At 41.9% G+C, this 16,840-nt stretch overlaps 1 protein-coding gene across 7 annotated transcripts in view; it reads left to right on the plus strand.

Annotated features, from left to right (window-relative positions):
- LOC144502938 (protein-tyrosine sulfotransferase 2-like) overlaps positions 1–16,488 on the plus strand; it is a 76,649-nt gene extending 60,161 nt beyond the window's left edge. For 2 of the 7 annotated variants that reach the window (XM_078227369.1, XM_078227368.1), the window contains 5 exons: positions 1,358–2,307; positions 4,437–4,635; positions 5,560–5,610; positions 10,454–10,510; positions 15,720–16,328. In XM_078227369.1, the coding sequence (XP_078083495.1) occupies positions 1,448–2,307; positions 4,437–4,635; positions 5,560–5,610; positions 10,454–10,483 (1,140 nt within the window). In that variant the 5' untranslated portion in view covers positions 1,358–1,447 and the 3' untranslated portion in view covers positions 10,484–10,510; positions 15,720–16,328. Of the gene's footprint in view, positions 1–1,357; positions 2,308–4,436; positions 4,636–5,559; positions 5,611–10,453; positions 10,511–13,069; positions 14,418–15,719 lie in introns of those variants that run through there. The other 5 variants (XM_078227372.1, XM_078227371.1, XM_078227366.1 and 2 more) reach the window with 4 other exon arrangements.
- Positions 16,489–16,840: the final 352 nt, after the last annotated feature.

Consider the following 16,840-nt stretch of genomic DNA (forward strand, 5'->3'; position numbering starts at 1 on the left):
CCCTTCTGGTAGTGTGATGACCAGAATTGAACACTATATTCCAAGTGCAAAATGGCTATTCATTCATGGAACATGGATGCTGCTAGCTGGCCAGCATTTATTGCCCATCTCTAATTGCCCTCAGTTAAGCCATTTGAGGGCAGTTGAGAGCAGCTGTGGCTTTGGAGTCACAGGTAGGCCAGACTAGATAAGGACAGCAAATTTCCTTCCCTAAAGGAAACAAAGGGGGGGGGGCAGGTTTCCCTTCCTAGAGGATATTAGTGAAGCAGTTGGGTTTTTTTATGGTCATCAGTAGATTCTTAATTCCTGTGGTGGGATTCAAACCCAGGCCCCCACAACATTGCTAAATTCTGGATTAATAGTCCAGCAATGATACCACTAGGCCATCGCCTCCCCATGTGGGAGAGGAGTTTTTCAGTTTGTGGGGTACTGGCAACAGTACGGGACAAATTAGGCGCAGTCTACACCTGTACCATGCTGGGCTGGTGTTCTAATGAGTTGCATAACTAGGAAAGTAGAGGGATTAGAATTTGGGCAGATGTGAGAAATCAGTAGAGGTAAGACAGGAGAGAAACAAAATCGATAAATTGATGATGCAAATAGAAATTAATAAGTATGATCTGATAGCTGCACTTTTGGCTGTAGGATGACAAATGGAACCTGAATATTGAAGGCTATGTGACAAGAAGTTAGGAAAGGGTGGAGGGGTGGCTCTGTTACTTAATGATGGTATTAGCAAAATAGAGAGGAATGACCCAAGTTCAGGAAATCGAATGTAGAAGCAGTTTTGGTTGAGATGAGAAATGATAAAAGCAAGAAGTCACTTGTGGGAATGATGTACTGGCCCCCTAATTGTAACTACATGGTAGAACAGAGTATAAAGGAAGAGATAATAGGAGCTTGTCGAAAGTACAGGTCAAGGGGTTGGGAGAGTTTAATCTACATAGACCAGAAACATTAGATTAACGAATGTAGTGTAGATGAGGCATCGATAGAATGTTTTTGGGATAGTTTCTTAGAAAAACATGTTCTGGGACAAACCAGAGAGCAGGCTATAACAGATCTGGTATCGTACAACTAGATATGATTAATTAATGAACTCATGGGTGAAGGCACCCCTGGGTAGCAGTGATCATAGGTATGATTGCTAAATTTTCTGATGACACCAAGATAGGTAGGAAAGTAAGTTGTGAAGAGGATACAAAGGGACAGCATTGTGTTTGTTCATGAAAAGCTTTGATAACATGGCTCTCTTTTCAGCAATATTAAAGATGACCCATACCTAGTTGGTATGACTAGAGTTGCAAAGGATTGTGTTTATGCGACATGTGTTCTCATGTATTCTTTTCTGTTTCAGAGCTGTAATGAAAGCCTTTATGAAATGAGAAAAAGTCCACATCGAAGCTGAAAAGCAGTACCTAACTGTACAGAAGCTAAACTATCCAATATGCGCATCAGCATGAGAAGAATTGTTCTGCTCATTTGCTGTGCCTTTGCTACAATGATGGTCTTTCACATGGGTCAGCACATATGGGAATGTCAGCAAATACTTAATCAGAATGGAGGCTGGTTTCATGGCAGACGAACGCATAGTATGATGAAACCAGAAAGGGAGGAATTGGTCATGTATAACTCAAAAAACATCGAATATCGCTACAGTAAAAACATGCCACTAATCTTCATAGGTGGGGTGCCCCGAAGTGGGACAACATTAATGCGAGCTATGATGGATGCACATCCAGAAATCCGCTGCGGTGAAGAAACTCGGATCATTCCACGTGTGCTGGCCATGCGTCAGGTGTGGTCTAAATCGGAACGTGAAAAGATGCGGTTAAATGAGGCAGGAGTGACGGACCATGTCCTAGATTCGGCATTACAAGCATTTATCTTAGAAGTTATTGCAAAACATGGTGAACCTGCAAAATACTTGTGCAATAAGGACCCTTTCACCTTAAAGTCTTTAAATTATCTGTCTAAACTGTTTTCGCAGTCTAAATTTATTCTCATGCTTAGAGATGGTCGGGCATCAGTGCATTCTATGATTACAAGAAAAGTGACGATTGCTGGATTTGATCTTAACAGTTATAGAGATTGTATAATCAAATGGAACAAGGCTATTGAAATTATGTATGGACAATGTGTGGATGTGGGGCCCTCCAGGTGCCTCTCTGTTTATTATGAGCAACTAGTATTGCATCCCAAAAAAACAATGGAGAAAATCATGACATTTCTGGACATTCCATGGAACGATGCTGTTTTGCATCATGAAGAACTAATAGGAAAATCGGGAGGAGTCTCACTTTCAAAGTATGTTTGTTTGTATTTTTCTTGTTGCTTTTTCCTCTTCCTCCTTTCCTAAAAGTGTTTTTTTTCCTACAGGGATATAGTCTTGCTACCATTCATTTATAGGAGTAGCACTAGGAGGCTAGATTGACATTACTGCTAAACTCTGCTCACCTATTGTTTACTGACACTACTTGCGAGCAGAAGTATATAGCAATTGGCAGCCTTGCTAAATTATTCAGAGTAAGAGTTCTAACAACAGGTTAAAGTCCAGCAGGTTTATTTGGTAGCAAATGCCATTAGCTTTCGGAGCGCTGCTCCTTCGTCAGATGGAGTGGATATCTGCTCTCAAACAGGGATATCCACTCCATCTGACGAACGAGCAGTGCTCCGAAAGCTAATGGCATTTGCTACCAAATAAACCTGCTGGACTTTAACCTGGTGTTGTTAAAACTCTTACTGTGTTTACCCTAGCCCAATGCCAGCATCTCCACATCAAAATTATTCACAGCGCAGGGGTCCTTAGGCCAAACGTAGCATCTCCATGCTACTCCAGTGTTGCACAGGTAACTTGGGATAGAATTGAACCTCTAAACCTTTTAGTCTCAATGACTGCTTTTATTCTTGGTACATATTTATCAAAGTAGAGGAAAAGGGCATTGAGAAATTAGTTATTTTTAACTATTAAATTCTATGATCTTGTTGAATATTCCAAGATGTTTCAAAGGACCAATAAACAAAATTTGGACACCAAGCCACATTAAGGAGATGATAGCATTGTTGGCCATAAATTTGGTCACAGAGGCTGTTTTAAGGAGGAGAGCGAGGCAAAGTGTTTGGACGACTGAATTCAATAGCTATTGGACCAAGGCAGCTGAAGGCCAATGTTGCCTCTTATTTCCCATTGTGTACACAGCCCACTTGTTGCACAACGCAATCCTTTTAAGATTGCCACAGAGCTGCATGTGCACACACCTTAAAGGGATTGCTTCTTATGTATAGCCTGTTTGTCCCCTGTGCATTAAGTTCTGGATTGCTGTGTACCCGTATATCTTACAAGGAACTTTGACAGATGCGCAAGAGGCCAGAATTGGAGGACTGCAGAGACATGGTGGGACTAGCGAAGATTAGAGATAGTGAGGGTCGAGGCCATTGAAAAGAAGGATACAGATTTAGAATTGAGGTGTTGCTGGACTGAGAGGTTAGCAGGTATACATGATTGGTGAATGGAACTTAATGTGAGTTAAGACAGATGACCAGAAACTTAGAGAGCATTGACTCTGTGTCATTGCTATGCATATTAAGGAGCAGCTTTTTAACCTGGTTGTCAAACTGGCATTGCAGATTGGCTGCTCATCGTAGAAAACAACTGACTTTAATTTCTATTGAAGTTAATGGAAATGACAATTATGAAGTTTCTGCACCAAGAAACTGATCCACATTTTTCCACACAAATTACAAGTTTATCTACCTTTTTAGGTCCGCGTAGCAACAGGAATGTTTAATATTGGTCCCTGATTCTGTCTCCATTGCAATCAGCTGGAATTCCCTTTCTAAATTTTTATAAAAAAGCCAACCTTGCTCTGACCGTTGCTTTGCTTTGTGCAGCATTTTTATTTCTTCCTCCTTTTCAGACCAAGGCCGAAATTCTCCCGTCTCACCTACTGTGAGAATGGTAGCAGGCAAGGCAGAAAATTCAGCGGACTGTTTAAAGGTCCATTGAGCTCGGGCAGTAATTTCTGGTGTTGCGGTGCGTGCAGCTGGAGAATCCCGCCCCAAGTAATTAGCTTTCATTAACTAGTAATATTTCCCATTTCCTTTCAGTGGATGCAAATAGATTTGTAGTTTATAACTTGCAATATGTGAAAGCACAATATTGGCCAATAAGGTGTAGAAAAATGGTTCTAATTACTGATACACAAGAACAATTAGGATTAATGAGGGGCATTTTGGTATTCTGTAAAATAGCTGCTGCATCAGCAATCTTTTTATTTACAAGAGTTTTTTGAGCGAAATGGAAAAATTAAAGTCGAGCCTGGAATATTCCCTCTGAGCTCCCATCTCTATCCAAGGTCTGCCTGATTTAGGTTACTAACTAACGTTTAAACATCATGGTACTTTAAAAGCTGTCTACATTTTTCTTCCTCCTACAGAATAGAACGATCCACAGACCAGGTTATCAAGCCAGTTAATCTTGAGGCTTTGGCCAAATGGGTGGGACACATTCCAAATAGTGTGCTCGAGGATATGGCACGGATAGCACCCATGTTGGCCAAACTAGGATATGATCCCAATGCCAATCCACCAAATTATGGAGATCCTGATGCATTAGTAATTAATAACACCAAAAGGGTATGTGAAAAATGTTTCATTCAAAATATTTATTTGTAGCTTTTTCACATTTTTCTGCAATAAAACTGCTTCTAAGTCTCTGTTATTGCTGCTGTCCAGTCAGTTAGAAATGTGAGAGAATGGTCTGTGGTGATTTATCCTTCAATTTGATCTTCCCCCTCCTGATGTAGATAGTTCTCCCTATTTTAGAACTTCTCTCCTGAAGTTGCTGAATGCTGCAAAAGGTACCATTCCAGTGCACAGATAGTTGTCCTCCCAGTCTCTCTCATGAAGACATTAGAGCCAAGCTCAATCCTGTAATCACATATCTTCTACTGATGCAATTTCCAGCAAGGATTACTGGATAAGGAGTGCTTGATTGTTTCCCTCTTCTGTAGAAGTAACATGCCTCCCCTCCAAAACAAGTCACAAATGGGAGGTCACTTCTGTTTCATGGGCACTACTTGGATTACTAAGGCATCAATATTGTGGACCCAACCCAGGATTGGCACCCCTCCCAATATTGGCACATTGGAAAAATGCTGGATTGATAGTGAGGCTTCCCTTTTTGTTCATGATAGAATTCCTAAACTGTCATAGATAAATGGCTATTCATGGTTCAAAACTGAATGGGTGAATGACTTCAACAATGTGAAGAAGACTTGTTTTTGTTTCCCTTTGCTCTAGATAAGACACACCACTAGAGGGAATATTACATAATCTGTATTAATGAAGTAAACCAATTTGGTACTGGATGCATCAAATGGGTGTTAGTGGAAGCAGTCATTGTTAATATCTATGGTCACAATATATCCAGCTCTGGATATTCCTATCCAGTTTGAATCATGACAGAGCTAAAAAAAAAAATAGACTGCTTATCGGCCTTGACCATTGTTGAGTTTTAGTTCAGATGTTAACATGATTTTTGTTCATTTTTTTGCACAGGTTCTGCAAGGTGACTTTAAAACACCTGCCAATTTGAAAGGACCCTCTCCGGTAGGACAGCAGTATTTTGTAATCTTATTGGGGTGATTGTTAGTAAACTAGTGGGTTCACTTTCAAAATTGTTGTGCAGGCATAAAATGGTGCTGCAAATCAGCTACATTTATAGAAACCACTTGATTATCACTGATTTCTATAATGGGCAAATTGGCAGTGCCAGCCTTGCACTGAGTTGAAAATCTATCTGTGTGTCTGCCATTTTGTTGGAAGATACTGCGGATGCTGGAATGTGATATTGAAAAAAACAGAAAATGCTGGAAAATCTCAACAGATCTGACAGCATCCGTGGCGAGAAATGTTTTGAGTCAAGATGGGTCACCCTGACTCAACACTGGCTCTTCTCTCTCCACAGATTTTCTACCATATTCCTGATTAAAATTAAGTATTGGTTTGTTTTTTAGTTATGTATTTGATTCCCTTCTCCAATGATCACCATAGTCTTCCCAAAAATGCAAATAAGTGTTTAGAAAGTAGACGCTCTGAATGCTCAATAGTTTTTCCTTTTGAGAGTTTCCAGCTTCTCATTACGTGGCTACTACTCCTGTATTCGACGGCATTTTGATCTAATGTTAATGTTTAAAACTCAACACCTGGACTTGGAGGTTCTCACTTCCAACTGTTTGCTAATTTATATTTGTTTCATGACCACCTTTTGTGACGTTACTTGATCTTCCATTGCATTATATATAATACTTCTGTTGCCTTCCTTAACAACCATCACACTTCCTGATATAAATTGTACTTCCTCTGCCCAGTTCAATTCTATAGCTTTGAATATAACTTAACAGTCTGCAGAAATTGGGCAAACGTGGATTGGACACCAATTTTAGATCCCCATTGAAGTCAAGTGTAATGTAAAATCAGACTGGATGTAAAACGTATACCTAATCCAATTACTCTGTTCCCTCCTGGTGGTTTATGTTAAATTCAGAGCTTATGAGACAGAACCTAATGAGTTCATGCATACCAAATCAGAAAACTAGTAAACAAACAGCTTTAGGAAAAAATTAAGATATTCCCCAAAAATCCAAAAAGTATTACAAATGTAGGCCTAAGATTTGAGGCTAGACTCTTAGGGACAGTTTCCACTGCACAGATAAAGAATTGGGCACAGAAGTCAGCATGTTGAATTATGCTCCCAATTGAACTAGACTTTCATCTACTTCCATGAAAGCAAGTGGTTGCATTGAAAATGCAGGAGAAACTAGTTTGTCAAAATTTAAACTGAAGGTAGATCCATAAGCATAAATATTCTACATCCAGGCCAGCAGCAAGATAACTTGCCTGCAAGTAACAGGTACAGGGAAAATGTGGGAAATGTGCCCAGAGTTTCCAATACTGACTAGAAAACAAGATAGGTTGTTGTTGACTCAGGATTGGAAAATATACCTAATCAAAGTCACAGATAACATCCTTGGTGATATTAACTGTGGTGCATCAGCCTCCCTCATTGCTCTTAATCTCAATACAGACTTTGATATGTCTGATTGCACCACCCTGCTCCAATGCCCCTATTCCATTGTCCAACTCTTTGCATTACCTTTTCTTGGTCCCACCACAACTATTCAGTTTCCGAGGGACCCGCCTTTAGTCACCTCCACTTCATCTGTAATGGCTGGAATTTTGCCACGGTGGCAGGAAGTGACTTTGTTTCTGCAGGCCGTGGGACTTAAGATGTGACAACCAATTAGATGGCTGCTACTGGGTCTGCTATCCTGTTGAGGCTGGCGGCCTGCTCCCAAGAACTGCTGACCCTAATAAGAATTTTTTGAGGACGTAACCATAGGATGGATAAAGGAGGACTAGTCGATGTAGTATACTTAGTTTTCCATTAGGCATTCGATTTAAGATGCTGTAGAAGTGTTTAATGGGTCATTGGAGTTGGGGATAATTAGCATGAATGGAGGATTATTTAACAGGCAGGCAACAGTGTGTAGTGATGAACAGCATTTTCAAGTTAGGCTGTAACTAGTGAAATACTGCAAAAGTCATTGCTACAGCCTCCAATATTTACAAAGAGACCCAACCCAGATTTAAAGCTAGGTCAGAATGTAACCTTGTGAGGAGGACAAAGAGCCTGCAAAGAGACGGGGTTGAGCTAAGTGAATGGGCAAAGGGTGGCAGATGGAGTATAACGTTAAGTGGGGGGTATATTATTTATTTTAAACTTCCACATGTTCGGAGAGATTTTGGTGTACAGGGAACAGAAAAGGTGAGCATTTTTTCCAATTCTTTCATAGAATGCGAACACTACTAACCAGACCGATATGTGTTGCCAAGCCCTAATTTGACCTTCAAAGGTGATGGTGGGCTGCTGCCTTGAACTGTGGTAGCCCGTGGTGTAGTAATGGGATACCACAATGTCTTTAGGAAGGAGTTCCACATTTTTAATCTAACAACAGTGAAAGAAAGATATAGTTCCAAATAAGGATGTTGGTCTTGAAGGAGCACTTGCAAGCATTGATGGTGTTCTTACATGTCTATTTCTCTTGTCCTTCTAGTTGGTAGAGGTCATGTGTTTGGAAGGTGTTGTTGAAGGTGGCTTGGTAAGTGGCTGAAGTGAATTTACTGTATGGTACATAGACCTGTGCCACTGTGGGCCTCCTGTAGAGGGTGTGAGTATTAAAGGTGGCAAGTGGGTGCTGATCAAGTGAGCTGTTTGTCCTGGAGTCGAGCTTTTTTTATTATTGTTGAAACCGTACACAGCCAGGCAAGTGTAGAGTATACCATCACGTTCCTAAGGCCTTGTAGATGGTGTACAGGCTTTGGGTAGTTAGGAAGTGCGTTCCCTGCTGCAGCATTTCCAACCTCTGACCTGCTGTTACCAGTGTTGGCGAGCCCAGTTCAGTTTCTGGTCAATGGCAAGTCCCCAGGATGTTGTTAGTGGGGGATTCAGCAGTGGTGTGATGGGGCTGAGATGATTGGCCTCTAATAGCCACAATTCTCTTGCTTTGTGCTAGGTGAGACTCCAACCAGTGGAGAGTTTCCTCCTGATTTCCATTGACCTCAATTTTGCTTGGGCTTCTAGATGCCTCAGTTGGTCAAATACAGCCTTGGTGTCATGGGTAGTTCTTCTTGGCTTGCCTTGAATTCACCTTTTTTGGTACACATTTGGACCAAGGCTGTAGTGGAGTTGGGTGCCAAGTGGCCCTGATGGATCTCAGATGAGCATCAGTAACCAGGTTAATGCTCTGAGTAAATGCCACTTGATAGCACTGTTGATGGCAAGGTCCATCACTTTGCTGCTGATAAAGCATAGATTACTGGGGCAGTAATTAGCTGGATTGGCTTTGTCCTCTTTAGGGACAAGATGTATCTGGCTGTTTTTCACATTGTCGTGGCTAGCTTTGGAGCACAACAGAGGAGGTTTACCAGGATGTTGCCTGGTATGGAGGGGAGATCCTATGAGGAGAGGCTGAGGGATTTGGGATTGTTTTCGCTGGAAAGGCGGCGGCTAAGAGGGGATCTTATTGAAACATATAAGATGATTAGAGGTTTAGATAGGGTGGATAGTGATAGCCTTTTTCCTCTGATGGAGAAATCCAGCACGAGGGGGCATGGCTTTAAATTGAGGGGGGGTAGTTATAGAACCGATGTCAGGGGTAGGTTCTTTACCCAGAGGGTGGTGAGGGATTGGAATGCCCTGCCAGCATCAGTAGTAAATGCGCCTAGTTTGGGGGCGTTTAAGAGATCCGTAGATAGGTTCATGGACGAAAAGAAATTGGTTTAGGTTGGAGGGTCACAGTTTTTTTTTTTAACTGGTCGGTGCAACATCGTGGGCCGAAGGGCCTGTTCTGCGCTGTAATGTTCTATGTTCTATGTTCTATGTTCTATACTACACTCAGGATATTGCTATGGGCTGTAGACTTTACTGCAAGGTGGGGCAAGCAATTAGGGAGGCAAAAGGCAAGTTAGCCTTTAATGTAAGAGGAATGGACTAACAAAATAAGAAAGCCTTGTTAGAATTTATAGGCCTTTGGTAAGACCCCACAGTGCGCAGTTTTTTAGTTTCCATATCTAAGGAAGAATATACTTGCAATGGAGGCGGTACAGCAGAGGTTCACCAGATTGGTTCCTGGGTTTAGAGGATTGTCATAGGAGAGGCTGCGTAAATTGAGCCTATATGGTTTCGAAGAATATGAGGTGATCTGAGTGAAACATACAAGGTTCTTAAGGAGTTTGATAGGGTGGTTGTTTCCTTTGGCTGGGGAATCTAGAATGTGGGTGCACAGTCTTCAAATAAAGGACTGATTTTTTAGAACTGAAATGAGAAATTTATTCACTCAAAGGGTTAAAACTTTTGGAATTCTTTATGCCAGAGGATTATGGGTGTTTCGTTGTTACATATATTTGAGACCGGGATAGGTTTTTGGTGTCTCGAGGAATCGAGGGATGTAGGGAGCAGGCAGGAAAGTAGAGTTGAGGCAGAAGTGCAGCCATGATCATATTGAAATATGGGGCAGTCTTGAGTGGCTGTATGGCCCACTGCTATTTTTTAATCTTATCTATGGTTAATAGTCCCTTCTGCCATGTACAGGAACCATTTGCCACAATGAGGCAAACCCAGTATAATTGAGCTGTACTTATTCTTGGGACAACTTTAAAAGAGCAAAGTGTTTGAATCTGTGTTTATTGGTCATTCGATAGGGCATCCAAAATGTCATCCATCCATGTAAAATATCGACATTTATGTAAGACTACCCCCCAAAAATACTTTATGTATATGTACAGTATGCAGAAGAGAACCTGAAAAAGTTCAGGTATTCATTTTATAGCTGAAAAACTTGTGTATTTCAAAGCAATGTGAAATTAATTCTGTGACTTTTTTTTCTTCTAGGTAAAGCTGAATGTTACGACTGGAGTTTGATGGTAATGAAACGGTAGATGATGGCAGGTGTGTTAACTGAGTCATTTGGCACTCTTTGCAACTTGAGGACTACTTTTGCACCTCCCACATCAGTTTAGTGCCATTCCACACTAGAGTATTTGGTGCCATCTATGATGGCTTCAATGGAAGTTGCATACTGCTGTCCTATTGACTCTGGGGTCCAGTACCTAGCCTGACTGACTTACAAAGCCTGAATGAGAACATAGATAAGAGCTTTGAGGCCTCCTAGTATGCCCCCAATGTGTTCTCATGCAGGGCAATGTGAGTGCTGAGGCTCAGATTTGAGAGCAGCATTTGAGGCACATGCTGATGGTGGCACAACTATCACCAACCTATAACAAGTGTCTTGTAGACTGCCCCAGCTGTAGCTAAATTCACTAACCTGTGCTTTTCTAAAGAATACAGACCTGAACCTTTCTGGGTAACGAAAATGGCTTAAATTGGTAACTAATCTTCCGGCCCTCCTCTGAACCATGTCTAAAGCCTTAATGTGAGAATATGCCCCTATGAGAAAGCTAAAACTACGTATAGTATTCGAACTGAGACTTTGCCAAGAACTTAAACAAGATCAAAATAGTATCCTATTGCTTTCAGACAGAACTGTTCCTTATTCTGCCATTCATGCTGGACAACTGCTTTGTTTCTTCACTACAACCATTACCATTCCCTTTGCCTTCTGTTCCATGACATCCTTGTTATTTAATCTCTGCCACCCTCTACCCTATCCCAGACCTTCCCTTTTGTTTTTCCTTCACCTTCCTCTTTGAACAGCATAAAACCCATCACATTTTTACCTTCCTTCAGTTCGGAGGTAGTCATATTTGACTCGAGATGCTAGCTCTATTTTTCCCCTCTCCACTACTTTCAAATCGGCTGTGTATTTCCAGCATTTTCTGTTTTTATTTCAAGATAGTATCTTTTGTAGTGAATTATTGTTGGTACAGCCCAGAACCCTGTTTACTTTAGGTCTAGCTGCATTGCATTGGTCATAAACCTTTAACTTGCTACAACAGTGGTTCTTAACCAGTATGTCACGAAAAACAATTCAAAATGATTAAAAATTCATGTAACTAACTAAATCTAGTCTCCATCTTCAGCTCTGTGGTTAGCATCTCCAAGACCTGATGAATTTTGGCCTCATGCATGTGGCTGGGAAAGAGCCACATGTAGTGGTTTAGATTTTTTTTCATGTTGATCAGGCCAATGCGCATGATCAACAGGACTTGGAGCTGAAAACAAAAGTCCCATGCACAAAAAGCTTAAGGGCATAAAAGCACTGGGAGAAGTGAGAGAGATGGAGTGGTTAAAAACAGGCAGGAGGAACGGACGAAGTTAATAATGACATAAGGGAAGAAGACACAGAAAATAGGAGGTGTGAGTCCAAATTTTCTTGCAGTATAGAGATGTGCCATGATGTATAAAAGGCTGGCAACCACTGCACTATAACAACCAAGTCTCTTTCTTTAACCACTGCCTTCAACTTAAAGATATTAATGGCCTGAATTTTGCTTTTGACAGCAGGCATGCGCTTGACCCAACTGAATTTAAAATAGCGCCAAATCAAGTTGGGCATGTGTGCAGTATTAAAGCTGGAGAATGCACACGCGTGAATCAGATGCATGCCTGCCGACGTTAAAGGACCAATAAGACCATTAACAAGGCCATCGCCAATGCACTCTTCTTGCAATTTTTCAGTTAGTCTTGCAGGCAAAATGGGTGCATGGCAAACATGTTTTTAATTAACTCCTTATCAAAGAGCTGGATAAAATGTTGTTGCAGAATTTATTTTGAGTTTGGCAGCCTTTGAAGCCTGTCTTGCTGGATTTCAAGATCTCATTTTTACTAGACGGTTTCCCTAAAGATTGAAACACAATGCTTTCTGACTTGCAAGGCATAGTTCCTCTGCATCTCATCAAATGGAAATAGAGTACTGAGTTGTGGAACCTCCTCTGAAGAGGAATAAAGGGGCAGGCAGGAGAGGAGGCCAAGTGAATGCAGGGAGAGGCCTTTAAGAGGCGAGTTAAGAGTTTAGTTGGTGAAGCACCAGCAGGGAGGTCAAGGCAGTGGGAAATGCTAAAGACACCATTATCCAGCAGCTAGCATGTACAGGCAGTGCTCTAACTACCTCCAAATGTCTGAGGTCTAGTGCTGCAGGAGGCTTTCAGTGGGTCTCAACTTACTCATCTGGTACTTTTCAGAGCTCTGGGGGGTGGGGGGGGGAAGAGCTGTATCACATGTTTCAATCAGCTGCACACAATTGGGTCAAGCTGGTGACTGATTACCATATTCATGCACATCTTGCACATCTATCCACTTATCAGACAGATGAGGCTAGCCAGGTGGAGAGTGCCATAGGCTTCTCCATAATGGCTGGATTCCCCTGCATCTAGGGTATACTCATCTGGCCATCAAGGTGCCAGCAGGTGAACCGGAGCCTTCATTAACTGAAAGGCCTTCCCCTCGACAAAATGTGCAGGCTGTCTATGACCACAGGACACTATTCTCTAAGTTTGTGTCTTTTACCCTGGCAACTCGTATGATGCTTGCATCTTGCGGCACTCACAGGTACCAAGGCTGTTTGTGACTCCTGTCCGATTGGATGGATAGCTTTTGGGTGAAGGGCTAAACCTTGAAAAAGTGGCTCAGGACACCATTCTGTTACCCAAGACCAGAGGCGAAGGAGCGAGACAACAGGAGTCATGCCTCCACAAGGGCGGTGGTGGAGAGGATCATCAAGTGGCTTAAGATGTGCTTCAGACATATGGACTGATCGGGGGAGCATTGCAGTTTCCTGAAAAGCATGTCTCCTGCATAATCTGGCTCTGGTGAGGGGGACTCCAGTGGAGACTTGGGAAAGCGAAGCAGCTCCATGGGCCAGGGAGGATGACTCGGTGATGGGTCTGAGGAAGAGCCTGGGGAAGCACAGTGAGGATGTGGATGCAAACGACAGAAACCATCAGGGAGGCAGGGATGCTTTGTGAACCTTCAGCTAGGCATCAAGGCATTGATGCTTCCTCATGACAATGGCACCATCTCCTTTACAAACAATTGTTATAAGCTAAATCAACTGAAAAATCGAGCACCACATGCAATTAGAAGCCTGTGCTGCATCTAGCAACTATTTCAACTATCAAGCCAACTCAGCCCATTACAGCAAAGTAAAGGTTTGTTCTAGATGAATAATGTCATAATTAAGGAAAAACACCGAATATTGAACTTTAATTAAGATCTGAGAGTTTTTTTTAAAATGGACATACATCCTCATATCTTTGGTTTGTAAAGTCATTCACTGGCTGAATTGCTGGTGGGTGATAATCTGAGAGGCAATTGAACCAATTCTGTTTCTAGACGAAGATACTTCTAAAGCACACAGAAGCTAATTGCTATCTCCGGTGGGACATGGACGATGAGTAAATCTCTCCAAGAAATATCATGCAAGTAATGTCAAGATGGTTTTGTGGATTTCTCCTTCCAGGAATATACAAAGGAAGAGGTAAAGCCAGCTGAAAAGCTGCCCAGTGCTTTCATGAACTAGTGCTGGGATGTCAAAATGTGTGTGACAGAAACAAAATGCCAGCCTGCAGCAGAATCACTCTGCAAAAGCTTTTGAAGTTATATCTCCATCTCTTTCTCTGATTGTGAAGTAGGCCAAATCAGCAAAGACCACAGCTGAAAAGAAAACAGGAAAGCCTTTCTGCCAAACTGCAGAATACTAGAATCTCAACCGACTGCCTGCTGAAGTCAGCGCAATTGAAATCTCAAATCGCAATGCCTCAAGTTAAAGGAATGTTTGTATAGTTTTTTTTACTCGCTTTGGACTTGATTCTCACTTCCAATCTCTATGAATATATATGCATATGTTTTGCCATTTCCTTGTCCTTTGTAGTTAATAAACACATTCTGCCTTTAACTCAAGAAAGCTTGGTTAAATTGTTCCTTTTGAAATATAAATTTTGGGACTGGGAAAAGGTATCCGCATAGGAAGAAAACCTGTTTAGATTAATCATGTTGCGACCATTAAAGAAGGTTAAATAAAGAAAGAAAGCCAGTTTATCCCTCCTCACCCAAGACATAACAATTTGGGGATATCCCAGTTGGATGGTGACAGATTGATGGATCTTGTCCACGTTAACAAACTTGGGGAGCAATCACCTGAGGAACAGTTGTAACAACAAACAAAGAACGTGCATGCAAAGTTGCCAAGCCGAACACAAATTGCAAAGTAATGAACTGAAATAATGTCACCCATGTCAAACCCTTGTTGTACTCTAAATGCTTTCAACTTGCATCTGTGGGTGCTGCATCTTAGAGGCCCCCTCCAATGCAGTGGCATTAGAGGTTGCCTTGCTGACTGCTGTCCCAGTAGCAATAATGATGTAGGCGGTCATCCTCTGGCCTCTGAAGCCTGAGTAGGCTCTGCGTGGAAGGGTGTGTCCAGCCCCATGGCAGATGCAGCAGCCACAGGTAGAAGGGTGGTGGAACTGATGCCTTCATCTGGAGTGCCCTGAGAGGAGCCCACAGACTGCAGGCAGCTTGTCTGCTAGCGTATGGTATGTTTAGACCTTCCTGCTCCTCATTGGGCAGCACCTAGCAGAGATTAGGTGCCTCATCCATCTCTCTCTCTGGCGGTGGCAGAGTCAGCTTCAAATATGTAGATTAGATGTTTATGACTTCAAGGCCTGTTCTACCCCACTTTAGTTGGACCTGAGCATGGGAACGATGATTATTTCTTTGTCAAGCAAAGCCAGTTGTGGTTGGTGGTTGTGCGCCAGAAGAGGCACAGGCAAGAAAGGATTTAATATGTATTTAGGCTTCCTTGTGGGCTAGGTAGGTTCCTGTAGACCTCAAAAAGATGGTCATTGTCCATGCCCAAGGTTTCATCACTTCCCTAATTACTGTTGGATGCCATACACACACACACACACACACACACATGGATCCCTGACTTCAGCTTCCTAACTGTAATCTTCATCAACTCATCTGCCAATTAGCACACAGATTGCAGTTAAAGTTCTGGTAAGCAGGTCTGGCCGCATGATCCATGGCCATGTGATCTACGTTCCAATGGGGCTCATTCGTAACATACCCACCCTCCACTAGTTTCTGAACCTATGGCTATGGAAACATCCTAGTGACTGAAGCAGAAATGACCTGAAACAACTTCTACAGAAAGAGGGAAGAGTCTGTTTAGCTAATGTAAACTTTTCTGTTTCAGGGGCACCAGATTGCCTGGCAGACAAAATAGAAAATGAAGAAATGACTGAAAATATTTTAAACTGGAACCAACACAACCTGCTGAAGGAACCTCGCATCCATCCAAACAATGGTGTTTTTGATGGAGGGAGTGTACTGTGACAATCTTTACTGAATCTTGATTATTTGTGAAGAAAGTTAACTTAATGATGCTTTCTTCTCCAAAGTTAACTTTGCTAAATGTTTCAAAGATGAAGTCATTCGTGCAACCATTATCAGTGTGTGTTCAGATTGTAAGTGATGTTACATTGCAAGTATTCTGTGATGGTTGCGTTTTATTTGGCCATGTTCTCTCCATCATGCATTTATTGGTATGACTCAAGCAGTGCTTTAAACTGCTGTATTATTTCCTATCACCACTCTGACAATCAAGAATGTGTAATCCTTAAGGTTTTTTTCCTACATAGTATTTCTAATAATTGATTCTGAGGAATGTTAATGAATTAATATTACTCATTTGCACAAAATTAAAGCTAGAAGCTTCACAGAGATTTTCCACTGTCAGTGAAATATTCAAATAAAGAGCTCCACTAGCAGTTTATATTTGACAGTCAAACCTGAAGTGGAACATAATGAAGAAAATGCTCAGGTGCCATCTGTGGAGAGTATAGCATTCATCTTAAATTTTTGCCAGTTTAATTTTTATTATCCTACCAGTTTAATTTTATCGTACATAAAAACGTACATAGAAAATAGGAGTAGGCCATTAGGCCCCTTGAGCCTGCTGACCATGGCTGATCATCAAACTCAATACCCTGATTCTGCCTTTCCTCCATGAGGCATAGTGGTTAGCACTGCTGCCTCACAGTGCCAGGAACCCGGGTTCGATTCCTGGCTTGGGTCACTGTCTGTGTGGAGTTTGCGCATTCTCCCCGTGTCTGAGGGTTTCCTCCCAGAGTCCAAAGATGTGCGGGTTAGCTTGATTGGCCATGCTAAATTTGTTCCTTAGTGTTAGGGAGATTAGCTGGGTAAATATATGGGGTTACAGGGATAGGGCCCAGGTGGGATTGTTTTCAGTGCAGACTCGATGGGCTGATTGGCCTCCTTCTGCACTTTTAGGGGTTCTATGATATCCCTTGATCC

The sequence above is a fragment of the Mustelus asterias genome, chromosome 13, assembly GCF_964213995.1.
Source record: "Mustelus asterias chromosome 13, sMusAst1.hap1.1, whole genome shotgun sequence".
In the NCBI taxonomy this organism is placed as follows: domain Eukaryota; kingdom Metazoa; phylum Chordata; class Chondrichthyes; order Carcharhiniformes; family Triakidae; genus Mustelus; species Mustelus asterias.